The 14,796-nt window shown below is 37.8% G+C and overlaps 1 protein-coding gene across 1 annotated transcript in view; it reads left to right on the top strand.

Annotated features, from left to right (window-relative positions):
* The first annotated feature begins 1,843 nt into the window (after positions 1-1,843).
* Positions 1,844-14,796, top strand: part of LOC150075085 (uncharacterized) — a 157,183-nt gene continuing 144,230 nt past the window's right edge. The window contains exon 1 of the mRNA XM_090389179.1: positions 1,844-2,156. Within this exon, the coding sequence (XP_090245305.1) occupies positions 2,063-2,156 (94 nt within the window). The 5' untranslated portion in view covers positions 1,844-2,062. The remainder of the gene's footprint in view (positions 2,157-14,796) is intronic.

Below are 14,796 nucleotides of genomic sequence, written 5' to 3' on the forward strand. Positions count from 1 at the left end.
CATATTTTGTTCAAAGCTGAATTAGTCGCATATTATTGTACATTCATGATGTTTGGTTTGTGTGCTGTACAAACCAAACATCACAGCACGCAAAGCACAGCGTCAACAGAGAAATTGGTCCCTGAGACGATGAATGGCTGTGTTATGGTCTGGTAGATACATAGAGAACGTTATTTATCAGAGTTGGTTGTCTCTGTGAAGTGTCGAAAAGGTACTGTCGCCATCTGGGATTGTTTCTCGTGAGTTAGGCTTGGACCACGTCATTCATTATTCGTGGAACAATGAATGACGTGGTGCGGTAAATTAATATTCTGGACAGTTTCGCTCTTCTTACACTGTAGAAAGGGTATGGAGAAGACCGTTTCAGTAACACCATGTCTTACTGCACAGTCTGAAATAACTTGATTTAAACACATACGGACACAAAAACTTCGCTGGCCTGTCCAGAGCCCAACTTAAAACCGTTGATCGCTTCTGGAATGAATGGGAATTTGGTTTCGGGCCAGGCCAACATTTCCATAATCAGTAGAGGAACTGACTGCTATGGTAAAGGAAGACTGGACTAAAATATTGCCTTCTCGTTATCCAAATTTGATTTACAAGTCTACTGATGAGGATACAGCGTCTTTTGCTTAATCTTCATAAGATAATAATCATTTAGAAATTGGTTAGAAAAGTGACTAAATCTGTGATCGAAAAATATAGACCACATGACAATTAAAGTATATGAAGCAAGCTCATCCGGTGCCCACGGAAATTATATATGCCATTATTAATAATCCGGCTCATATTCAATTTTTAATCTTGTTCTTGCACAAGTAAGAAAGAAATAGGCCCAAAAACAGGAATACGCAAATTAATAATTTATTGAAGTGTTGATATAAACAGCCGATATTTCCTAATTAGTTGTTCAAATGCTAATTACAATTAAACGTAGAGTGGACAAACAGGATAACGCTGACTCATACTAAGTACCATTTGGTGCTTAGTACTTTCAGTTAAATACATTCCCTCCATACCGTTCACCAACTTCTGGTTTTCCCAGAGCTGTTCGCTTTCTAAACTAATGTCGTTTGGGCACTTGTCTTGCATCAACCAACTACTTAAGAAAAGCTGCTTCGGAAACAGCACAGAATAACTGAATGAGTCCGCTACGTTATAAACATTATACAGACATCAATGATAATTTGCCAGATTGACATTAATGGAGTAGACTATCATCTGAGTAGGAGTACAAAACCTGCGCGACACTGATTGTCTCACGGCCGTACTTGACCCTAGTTCACCACTTCCGTAATTTTTTTTCAGCAACTGCAGTAAGTGTCTTAATTCGTGGGCCTAATTTTTAACTCCCTCAACCTTCCAATTTATTTTGTTGAAGAAGGTCAGTCGCACACGGTGAAGTATGTGAAGTTGAATAGCCTTGGTTCACAACGTGGGTCCCGTGATTTACTGCCAACGTTAGCGAAATGTGGCAAGATCGTAACATGAATAAGGTGAGATGCGTCTCTAAGTAACACACGCTAGGGGAGCTGAAAAATCTGTTATAAAGGAGGGGGAGGGAGAGAGAGCGCGCGTTCTTTTTCAAATTCGTTGGTTTGTTCTTGAAGATTATCACGACCGTCAGATAGCCCCACATGAAGCGACTCGATGCATGACGAACCCCGATCAGCTACTTGCAAGGCGGGTCATGTGACTCGAGTCACTCACCCGAAATGGCAGGTAAACTTGCACCGCAACTTGTGATGTCAGAACACCATTCTGCTACTGCTGGCCATTCAGAACAGCGAATAACGGGATTCTGGTTTTGCGTACGTAATCAGGGGTGGTTAACGTGCCGTTGCAAAGCCGCACTCGGGCGACAGCATTCATCTGGAGTAAGGAGGGAAAAGATGCAGGTCCGTTCACGATACCCACTTTTCGGCTGATTCGCAGAGATTAACCTCCCTGCACCACTGGCCCGTCGACCTGGTGATTGAGTTTGCCCATTGTGCGAAGCATGAATGTTTGTCTTGTGCTAAGTGCCTCGTTTTGTGTGTATGGATAAACTGGTGGTTCTGGAATGGGCGTGGACTGTATCTTCGATGAGCTAATGTGGACATCCAAGAGGCCAGACTTCGGTACGGTGCTTATTGGATTACTCTGTATACACTCAGGTGAGTGAAGTTCCGGCGTATAAGGATAACGGTGCCCTCTTTTCTCTTTCCCTTTCTTATGGAAAAATTAAGTAAGTTTTCAAGCTGGTTTATATTCTTTTATTTTGTTGAAAGATAGACTACACGTACGGTTCCAACGGACATGTCTTTAACTGTTGGTCCAACAGCTGTTTAAGAAGAAGAATATTTGAACTTTAGAGGAATTTTCCGATACAGTAAAATTTTTAAAACGAAATATCATTAGGGGCATCCTTTAAGTAGCTTTAAAGTCACTGAAATAATTTAGAAATTAACGGAAAACATACGGCAAGAATTTTTTCTTGAAGTATACCCGATTTCTGGATGATTTTTTTCCCTTTAGCTTTTGAATAACTCAGTTCTCACTACATGACAGAAAGCTGCCAATGAAATATGCAATCCCAAATTTATTATTCGATAAAATTGGACACGTTTTCTGTTTGGACACACAACCTGATAGTTTGTTGATTTGAACATCGTACCAGGGTTTATTTTATGAGAAACATTATCATTCGCATGAACTAATTACAAATTAAAAGCAAAATCACGTCGATTCATTTTGTAAAGTCGAACCGAATCTGCTTTTACTACAAGCAACAAAAATATTCTTACCCTTCTTATTTTTGAGTTCTCTTCAGGCACCAGGAGAATTTAATAAAAAAGTAATGCGTATGATCTGTTTCTTATATCGTCTAGCTAATTCAATTTCTAACATCTTTTCGTGATCTTCATAAGGGCTATAATGAACAAATCATTTTCTGTCTGTCCTTAAATCTTCAGTCTATTTTATAAAGTTATATATAAAATGTAACAAGAGATGCCACCGACATGGTCTTTCAATCAGTATGGAGTTTTCAAAAGGTTCCAACTGTTTTAAGAACAGAACAAACTTGCGTCCATGTGTGATCAAAGAGAAAAATATTACAGAAATCAACTACTACAAATCTGCTCAAAATTACAAATTAAAAACATGCAAAAGCTTCACGTACCATAAAATTTTGACCATAACAATTTCTCTCTCTGCTGCTAACCTCAAAAATACACCAATCATCCCACCTTAATACGATCACACGTTACTTCAACGAAAAGGAAGCTTCAGCTTTCACCTCGCCGTTTTTGTTTCTTCTTATCGCATGTTTTAATACTAGTAAGGGCCGAAACACGTTGGTGTTCTCATACCATCCTAACAAGTTCCAGCGCTAACTGGGTGCCACGTCAGAGTAATCGTCGTCAAGTGTATGGTGTGTTATTAACAGAAAAACCCAGATGACAGCGATCACTACGAGGGGTATAAATTAAATAATAATTCGCTAAGGGTGAGGCAAAAAAGAGAGTTGTATCAAGAATGAATAAATATTAATCATATAGGATAAAAGTCCTTATTTTAACAGGCTAATGTAGAAATGTTATGTTTATTAAAGGAGAAAAATCGTAACATAAGCCTATCAGAGTGCTACTTGAATTTCAATCAAAGGGTGATTATTTTCTTTACTTTTTCGAAAATGAAAGCTTTTGCCTCATTGGTTCTCCCGCTAACCCAACAAGTTTCAGGCTTTACAGGTATGTCAGGGACCCTTCTTCATTATATTCTAAGCTAATATACCTACGAAGTATATTAGCTTAGAATATAGAATTTCGATAATTCCGAAGAGAATAATCTCATTTACTTCAAAATATACTGCACTAATCGAATCTTATTACTCGCTGGTTTGTCTTCCTTTTGCTTTTGGCGCATTATGGCCATAGAAGCTGATGCGCCAGTAAAATATCCAATCCAACCAACCTTTTGCTTTATCATCTTATTCCCATATTATCAAGAAAGGGAGGATTAAAAAATGTAATAAGTAAAGGTTGCCCATTATAAGAACAAACGAAGAATTCAAGGTGGTCCCAACTTTTATTCTTTAGTTATTTTACAAAAAGGAACTGCATATATATTAATTTTACTGAGCCGTCTATGGCCGAAAGAATTTAGCTTTCTCGTAAATAATTAGATACTGAAGTGCACACGTCAGTGGGACTTGTATATTGAAAGATGAAGTTCGAATTACGTTTGGAATCCATCAGTCAATTATCATAATCTAAGAAACTCCAAGAATTAGCACAAATTAAAACGATCGTTTCTCAAACTTCTAATTCCAGCAATCCCTTTTTTGAGTGAACAAACCTCGCGACCCCTTTTCTATTAATAACAAGTTTAGTTCTTTTCTTTATTCGAGACTGTTTGTTTTTATAGTACACAGTGATTCCGCAGGATATCCTTCTTGACTGTGTTTCAGAACCACTGGCATAAGTGATTTACACTACGATTTCATGGAAAAAGATTATACAGGGGACTGGTTTCTAGGGAATATCAAGCAGTTTAAATAACAGCTAACGGATAGTTGCTTAAGAAATACTGAGCTGATCTTAAATCCAATCAATCTATTGATGGTACGCATCGAGATAAAGACTTAATTGCAACTACAAATATAAATCCCAGAGAGAGAGAATAAATTCATTATTGCAAAGTCTTGGTATCCCAAGGAGGGGCACCCTTGTAGCTACGTCACCTATTTATGGCAGTGCGCCCCTCGAATTTCTTTTTATGTATATTGTGAGAAGTTATCTAGACGTTTTATGGTACGGAAAGTCTGGTTTTTCATCCCGAAAGGGAAGTATTCCAGAACTTAGGCTGGAGATGAAATGGAACCCAGGTCTTTTCTACAAGATGTGGAAAAACAGCTGTCATAGCCACTGTGCTAGCAGCAAGGATTTTTCTTTAGGGAAGATACGAGCAATTTAGTTACTTGATAAATCAAGAGTGAAATTACAATTTTAGTCACGCGTGCCACAAGAGCTACTAATAATGATTTGAACTGGTAAGACGCAGTTTATGCTTTAAAACATCACTGTCAGTAGTAATTTTTTTACTAATACTGTACAAGGTTTTTCTATTGACCTAGTTGTGAATGCTCAATTTGAGCAAACTAATTATCGTTCTCATATTTAGTTAGAAAAAAGTGTGTTAATGTCAGAAGAACACAAAACTAACACGGAAAAACACAGGCAACATTAGCATTCTTTTACAATTAACAGCAAGAGAATTATTTTATCATCCGATCTTGTACTTGCTATGAATTTCTGCGTAAGGTTTCGTTACTGTTCAGGTTTTTAGACAAGAAATATCAGAAGCTGGGCGTTATCTCTAAAATGTTTCACTGCACTAAACTGGATTCAACATACTCGTACCATATTTTTTTTCGTTTATTTTTCTCACTCTCCCCCTTCCCACTCATGCGAACAAGCTAAATAATCTCAATTGATAAATCAAAAAAAGTGCCAAAATCTATAGAGTCAGCGACACATCCACGCGATATACATATGTATATCTATCTCTACTGACGGTTTTATTTACTGATATTTAAGTAAGAAGTGGCAATAGCACACGCTCTTTGAGTAAACCGGGGTTCAAGCCCATTACTGCTAAATACGGTCGATCTGCCAACCCACACTGGACCAGCGTGGCAAATTACGGTCCATTTCTGGATGGAAGCCTCCTCAACATGAATTGTTGAGGATTCTTCCATCCTACAATGGATTGATAATGGCTGCTGCTTACTTTACCTTTAAAAAATCAGAATATGATACCAATGAAGTCCATGGGCAATATTGATATTTTTACCAAACCTTATCGGATTTACTATCTTAAAAATTGAAACCATCTTGAGAATAAAAGAATCAAAAGACGCGAAAAAGTACGATGGCCTCCCATAGCAACTTTAGAGTTTATTCCTCCCTTTCTCAACGCAAATAACATTTCATAACATTTCTTTTAACTTTTTCATTTTGTGACTACATTTCACTTTTTTATTCTTTATTTTCATACATCAAACATGACGCATGAGCAGCTCCAATCTTAAATTGGAATCGCTTATGCATCAACACGTTTAAGAACAAGTTCTGCGAAACTAGGTTTGCCACATTCGAACAAATGTAAGTAACACTAGTGAATTATGGTACAAAGGCAAAGCCACGTTTATTATATTAATTTTTATCATTATTGAGCGGCCAATATTGGTATTTTTAAGGAGTTTCCAGGTGATAAACAGCGTTGTTTTTTTTTTTATTAATTAACATCTAAAAACCATATCGAAAGATCTAACTCCCAGACAACGTTGTCATACTGACTTTGCGTGTATGAGCGGTCATTAAGAAAAGAATGCGATGTATTTTCCTTCGGCCAATGTTAGGTCCAATAACTCTTTAACTTTCCATTTCTTTACTGACACTCTTGTCTTAATAACAAAGACAACAGCAACGGTACAAAAAACAAAAGCCATCACGCAATGCACATGTTTATGGGCCTGCACGTGAAGTAACAAGCTACACAAACCTATTTCTTCTCTGGGCACCGTAGTTGCTGTACGTTCGTGGGCTCAAGGCTGTTATTACACTTCCGTGTTATTTTCCATTTACTCCAATCCACCGCGAGAAATAACTCTTTACACCTAACTGAAACGGATTTGAATTACGAAGGTCGACATGCACACATAGATTTCTACCTCCAAAGAACTTCATCGTAATATTCTGTCGAAACCTACGTTCTTCGGGCAAAAGGTAGTTCGCCATTTTCACCGCGACTCTGAGCGATCCAAGTCTTTCCGCATAAAACCTGTTATGCAAGCCATATAGGTCACTGTGATCTGGCCCTTCTGGAGGTCACGTAGCTGCAAGCCCTGTTATGTAGGCCGATTGCCTTCGGGCCGACAAGTGCTTCTGCTTTTTTTTTTCTTGGACTTCCCGAATGCAGATGATAAAAATTCTGTTAAATGATGTATGCGCGCGCGCATGTATGAATTTAGAAATACACGCGGAAGGGAAAAGTTTATTTTAATGGTACAATTACAGCGCCATTTCCAACTAAGTCTGTGACAGTTGCCAGAGAGATACGTGCATTTTTATTTATATTAGTGCTCATTACTTTAAAGAAACAGAAAATAAATTTATAATCATTTCCTCTCTGCAATTTTAATTGACTAAGCTGTAAAGAATATGCAGTCTACAGAGTTAGTGTTTATATAAAGCTGAAAGGAAGTTGCTAGTCTTTCAATAAATGTTAATTTTATGCTAATTCATGTGGTTTATTCTGTATTACGTCTACCCAACCGCCAAAAGCACCAGTTTGCATTGGATCCTCGATCTTGGTCCCCAAGTGCCGTAATCAAGCTTATTATTGACCGATCCACTCTTAACTCAAAGTGACCTCCAACCAATGGAACTAGACGCTTTCTTCCATCTCTACTCACTGTCTTTAGCGTCACACAAAAGCCATCGGCATATAGTATTATAACTGTAGGAGTACAGTTAAGAATGTCTATCTTCAAGTCTGCTTTAGATGTTAACAATTCTAACATATATGTTCCTAAAACTTGGCTCCGAAGAAATCCACCCTCAAGGATTATGTCCACCACTTATACCATAATATACACGAAAGAAGAGAGGGTTTTTTGGTAAATGTGTAGCCATTATCAATAACAAAATTACTCTCAATGTCATTTGCTCAGCTCGATGTCATTAAGTTCACTGAGTGCTGAGCTCAATGACATCGAGGCCTTTTGCTATGTATGCTGGTTTCCCTTTCTAATCCAGTGAAACAGAAATCAAATGAAATAGATGGCTGAGTCATCCAATATCTCGATTGATACCTGTGAGAAATTAGTCGGCAGATTCTATAACCGTTTTGGAGGCAATTCAATGTCAGCGGACCGACATATGACTGAAATTCAACACGACTCGAGCTTTCCACTTGCCATCCTCTGGAAACTCATGGTGTATTATCATTATTGTTGTGATTGTCACAGGCAGCTCCTTGAGCTGGTTCGTGATACCTATCGAGCTCCAGCTCCTTGTGCTAGTAGCTGGCAGTTCTGTTCTTGGCAGCTCCTTGTGATACAGGCTTTTCTCAGCAGAGTACCTGTTTCCTAAAGACTCTAAGACGTAGATTCTTGAAGACTTCAAAGAAGTCGTAAGAACTTCCTTATTCAGCGTCTGCGGAAAGCAGTTCTTTATACTGTGAGATAAAAAGATGTCGATTTAGCTACGCGCCAAAGCTGGTATATTCTGTTCTTTTACTGTGGTGTGCTTTTGGGTTGCGGTTTGGTAGGTTCGCCATGGCCAAATCTACCAAACCACAAATTGACTCTGAAATGGACTAAATGATTTAAAACCTGTACTTGGACACTTTAACCTGGACTTTCGGCTGTTTTCCATATGTGTCTATTTGTGTATCCTTAACGTATCTATTTTTATGCCGTATCAGAGTGGCTTTCCCACTCTGTAATTGGGCGAAAACAGGGAGTGGCAAAATCGCTTTACGTAATTTGTAAATAGCCCTTAATGTTGACAATAGATAACGATCGCTGTTTGCGTTTCGAACTACCAAAATCCTCTAGGCCACTTGCTTTTCTTTTGGGGGACATATAAGCAAACAGAAGTGGATGAAACTTCAGCATCACTGCTGTTTATAAATACAAAATCCAATAGTTTTTTGGTGTTTAGTGAATAAGTTACATCACTGTTTCCTATACGAATCGCTAGAGCCAGACACTTTGAATTATCGATCGCTAATTATCAATGAGTCAGCAATCCTGTTCACGAATAGCAGTAGATAATCCCATGACCTCGCATATTTCGTGATGTGGTCATTGCTTGGTAAAAAACTGTTATGGTTCCGAGGTGAAATCTGTGCCCTGCACAATCATCTCCAATGTGTTTCTTGAAAGCTAAGGAAAAAATACATTTGTCGATTTGCGTATAGTCTGCCAGATTTATCCATCCTAAAACTAGCTAGACTGCCAGGTTTAGAAGGTTCAACTTAGAATGAAAAATTCGCGGATGAATGGCTGTTTTCTTTACCTTCACAATTATCATTATAAGTTCTCCATACATGGCAAATCCATGGCAGAAGTCAGAACTCAATGGAATCTCCCTGAGCCTAGCTTTCTCCTTCAGCCAGAAGCAGTATCCATCAGCTTCTATCATCATCCAACGTTCCAGCTCTTCTTCCTCCAAGGTCTCTTACCCACCACGCTCCCTCCAACTGTACCTTTAAACTCTCTATTCTCAGTACATGAAGAATTCAAATTTCTTTCTTTTCATTATAGCCTTTATCGTGCTATAATTTTCTTTTACTTTACGCAATACCTTCTCACTTTGCTAACCCTATCTGTATATTTAATTCTATCAGGCATCCTCCAACACCCACATCAGGTACAGAAATTGATAATCTAAAAATCGTATTTATTGAAAGTGTTTTAAATTGCTGTGAGTAAGAAGAAGCGTATATAGGTTAACGACAACGTATAAAATTAGCATTTCACAGTGTTTATTGTGGGCCCCCTCATCGTATCCTAAAGCTATCAGGAGGTCATTGCTACTAACAGATAGACCTTACGATACAAACTTACTCGCTGTTGAAAATTTCCACTCATCAATGACCTAGTGCCCCAACCAACAGCCATTTACGGACTAGTTTTTGTAGCAGCTCTTATTTTTGCAGGCGCACGTCGTTAAAATGCTACAATGTTTCTCAGCTGAATGCCCTTTATTTTTCTAAGTCATTTAATGCATCATTCTCATATTTATTTATTTATATTTTTGTCGTTCTTTTTCTTTCTTTAAATAAAGAGCGCTTATTTTTTTTTCTCATCATTATTGTCGATGAATTTTCCTCCTTCAGTACTGAATATAAACATAATTATTATTTAGGATATTTCTCCAGAAGTGAGGAAGTCGGTAGACCAAAATAGCAACACTTATTCATCAATCATTTCACAAATAAAATAAAACAAATAAAAAAAAAATAATAAAAGATATATATAATAAGATGATCTCGCCCAACAGACTAAACATAACCCTCATCGATAACCAGCAACCTCCAGAAAACATACGAGGTAAAGATCAGGAAGTACCCACACCGCAAGACAGGAAGTCAAAGATATGTGGCGTATGGAACAAGTAATGACCATCCTAATCACTCTGTTAACCACCGGCCAAAGAGCCTCCATAAGAACCTAGTAGCAAGAGGAGGCCTCCCAGAGAACACTTAGAAGGAACTCCAGAAAGTCGCAATCCTGAATAGTAAAAACCACCTGCAGGATAGTAAGAGAATTCCTCGACCAACAGTACTGGGACCATGCACTTGGTCCCAGTACCCATCAGCGGGAAAAAACCCATAAAAAGCAGAAGGTTTCTCTTTATAATAATTATTATTAGTTGCGGTTACAAGGTTACAATAAACAAAATGAAATCAAGTGTCCTCATCAACAGATTTAAGAAAATCAAAAATAAAATCCATTTGAAAAATTGCTATATATTATTATTATCAGTTTATTCCCATAAGGAAACCATCACGGGACGGCAAAGTGCCAGGAGGGTGATCCCCTTTAATGGGAGCTTAAGGCTCCCATTAAAGAGCCAATAAGCTTTGAATCAAAGGCTCTTCGATCTAAATACGAACCGTGCAGAAGAAAGAACCTGTTGGGCAAAAGTTAAGATATAATCACAGAAATCCAAAATAATTGGTACAACTAAATGAAAGTTTGCAATGGAAATACAGAATATCATGTTATGGTGCGGATAATGAATATGCACTATCCTCCAACATGTACTGGAATATCTCATCTCTGTGAAGTAATGATTAATGCCAAAGATCACATGACAGACAGAGGGCAGAGTTCGTTAAAAGTAAGACAAAATCGTGCGCACACATACAAAATGATAGGTAAATTAATAACAGAGTGTGAGAGAAAAGCCCAGCGGTATGATACAGGGGACATGGGGGGGGGATCTCGCGCGAATAAATAAATGACAAATTAATTCGTGGAGGCCTAGAATCTAAAAATAAAGGGCGAAGTAGGCACTAAGAAGAATAAACCATAAAACACTGAAAACGCAATGAGCAAATCAAGGACTTATTGGAGAAAGCTGACAAACTGGAAAAGGCCAAAAGCGATAGACATAAACAAATCAATGAATAGGCAGTCAAATTAGAGATACAATTAAAGAATTAAAAATAAAGAAATTAAATTCAATCAATCAAAAAACCAGTTAAACTCAATCAATCAAAATTAAAAGATAAAAGTTCTAAGAAGCCTTCAAGGAGGTTCTGCAAGACTTTCGTACTGAATGGTTGAAGTAAGTTACTTGTCTATTTGGTAAAGTATGTGTTTAGAATCAAGTAATGACCACTGTGTCTATACTCCGATTTGTTCGGAAAATCCGCGTTTGGATAAAAAAAAAACCTGAGTCTCCGAAAGAAAAGACATGCAACTTTCGCCTAAGATCAACAAATCCAGCAATTTTGTGGGAAAAACAAAAATTCCTTGCGTTATCGGTGGGATTCGAACTCGGACCTTTTCCACCCGTTCTGAGAGGACGGTGATTGTAATCACTGGACTACCCCGCGAGGGCACCGATTGATTGAGGACGCATTAAAAAATTAAATGAAGGAGCTATCTATGAAGGTTCTTCTGGTGAAACAAGGAGACCGTTATGAGTACTTGTTTTTCTGAAATCCCAATGTGTCTTATAACACAATGCATGCCTTGGTCTGTCTCCAGATTTAACGCTTCCACGTATTTATTTTTCATATAACTTTCTTGACACATATTCTTCAAGTTTTCGATTCCTTTTAGTCCGACTTCCAACAATGTTTGTCTGTTCTCCTCTAGGAGAGACGAACAGTCAAATCCTCCCCTTCTCGGCCTTCCTTTCTTCTTATTCTCTCAGCTGTACTCATCCATTATATTTGCTGCGTTGTATATTCTCTAAAATAGGATAGCATATTAACCTTTACCTTTTTGTATCATTATTTATTGGACTGTAGTTTATTTCTTTGCTCTTTTATTAAGGTGAACAATTTAATGTTGTACTGTTACGTTAAAATAAATATCTTAATCAAAACATTAGGTGGTATAATAATGCTCTACTCTAATTTTTAATGATGACACACTAGGTTGTCCTCCATCGACCTAGTCGTGTGGACTAAAGGCGTAACTAGGATGGTGGGTGCCTATTGTCAAATATCAGAATTGCACCTTTGATTTTCATTAATTTAATTATTAAATAATATAATTATAATTTGTTTTAATTAAATTGCTATTACTATTAGTACTCATTTAGGCCTATGGTGCAAGGAAACCAGGCTTCTGCTGCATCAACGAAAAAAAAATCCTACAAACAAAAAGATGGTTTTTATCCTCCTCATCCGTACGTAACGATCTAAGTTGGCTTTTGAATTTTCCCACACTGTCGGCCACAAATACAGATGGAAGCTACTAATGATTAAGTACTCGCTGGTTAAAACAAAACTTCCTACAATCCACTCCACATCTCTTCCCTCTTAGTCTGAATTCATGCCTCTTGGTCCAAGCTCTCACACATTATATTGTCCGTATAGGTTTCAGCCAGATCTCTTCTCAGGTATCTAGTAACAAGTTGTGTAGACCACATTTTCAAAGTCGAAGTCTCATTTAGTACGGGCCACCTTTCTTCAATCTCACCACGTTCTCAAAGCTGCTTTATATCCTCCCATTTTCTGTAAGCAATTGTTCCATAAATCAGAGACTGGACACCATAGGCCCTCCTTACCATCTGTCCGCGATGCATAAGTATTTCATGTCTACCTGTATCATAATCCCTAAATCATTTTCTTCCTCTACCATTTTCAATGAGCACCTTCAAGAGTACATAAGCGATTTTTTGATTGCTATTTCTCAATGTAAAAGTCGAATTTTGCAAAGTTAAAACAAGTTGCGATTAACTGGCCATCCCAGAAGCCTATTTAAGTAATTCTGAAGGAGCGGCGTGCTTAACGCGGGCCATTAGCCACTCACCCAATCTTCCCTTCATCTGAAAATCTGATATCGCGGCCTGAATCTCTAAGTTAATATCCTTTAAGAAAATCAAAATCATCAGTTAATCCAATACCGATCTGTGCAAGTCCTCATTTGTAATCCTAACCTATTCTGAAGGGTAACCATGAATCAGAATTCTGCGCCATCCCGTAATCCATCGAAGGATCTTGACCATAATCCCAGTATATACAGCAATCTCTAGTCTGGAACCAAATCAAACATTTCCTAACGTCCAAATAAATAATGTCAAAATCATTTCCTACACCCAAGTCATCATTGACACTGATAATAGTTTATCAGATTAATTAAACAAAATGATGCTACTGTATTATTAAGCATCGTATTTATGATTTTTCCTTACCTCTGAAGTCAGAATGACCAGTATTCAGTTCATTTCTTTCTTAGGGCTACGTTTATGGCTTGTTGGTATTCAAGTGAATGATTTCCCCTTTAATGTAATGAATCTCTCATAATTAACTTCAATGTTTGCATTTCCTCGCCACTTCTTTCAAAATAACTGCGTATATGTCACATATCGTATGGGCCGTGACTTAAGATTTAAACGTTTTTCTACAGCAATATTAGAGATAGCAATCCTCTGCAATATTCATATCGTTGATGTAACAGTGGCTAGGATCAACTAACCAGCATAATTTTCTCCTCGCCATGGCGATGCTTTCATCTGCAAAGGTAGATGCGAAGTACCCATTCAGTTCATCAGCAGGACTGTTTACGTCCTCAACATCCTGAAATTTCTTTCCATTGAGGGCAGTTTTAACCTTGGGAACGAGGAAGAAGTCCGTTGGTGATAGAACGGAAGAGTACGGTGGATGGTTAATCTGTGCAGTCCCATGTTTCGTCAGAAATTTCTTCACAACAAGTGGGGAGCATTGTTGTACAAAAAGAACCAGCTGCCATTTTCTCTAAATTGCGCCCTCCCCCAGGAAATGCAATTCAATAGTCTTTGAAGTACCTGTACGTAGAATTCAGCATTGAGTCTCTCCCCTTCAGGCACAAATTGCTTGTGAATCACTCCATGTTTGTTGAAAAGCATGATCAGCATCTTCTTGATTCCAACCTACTGGACATCTCTGTATCACCATATGTTGGAGGAAGTTTGAACTACATTCCGTTATTTTTCAAACTCATCGAACATGTCTCGACTGGAAAAATTTTAATCGTCTTTTCTCATTGTGACTGAGTTAGCGATCTAAGGTGAGTCATTATCCCCCCCCCAGGAAATTCAAGGTTTTAACCTCTTAAAAGAAGCATGCGAACCAATGAATTTTAACTTCTTAAAATAAGCAAGTGATATATCTCGTGGTCTTAGATTCCTCAGAGATACTCTAAAACTACCTAACGCAATACAAATATAGTCCTTGACCGTTTCCTCTAAGAAATAGGTGGAAGTCTTGCCAAGTTTGCCTGCACTGGCTCCAATGAAGTACGACTTTGTGAACACAGTTCAGAGAAAAGAGAAACGGAATTATTAGAATTAGAAGAGTTTATATGCATAGCGTACTAAATTCTTTAACAAAACAAAAAGAAAATATTAAAAATCCCGCAAAACATGCAAGCAAAGTACTACAACCTGTCTTACACTGGATTAACTAAGAGACCTTGAAGTTTGGGAGTTGCTACAGCATAACGAAGGCCGCCTTGACATGAAGCATTCTATTCATTATTATGATATGCTATTTAAGACCTTATCTAAGATTTTACAC

This window comes from Mastigoproctus giganteus, chromosome 14 (assembly GCF_048544385.1).
Source record: "Mastigoproctus giganteus isolate SK-2022 chromosome 14, ASM4854438v1, whole genome shotgun sequence".
Taxonomy (NCBI): Eukaryota; Metazoa; Arthropoda; class Arachnida; order Uropygi; family Thelyphonidae; genus Mastigoproctus; species Mastigoproctus giganteus.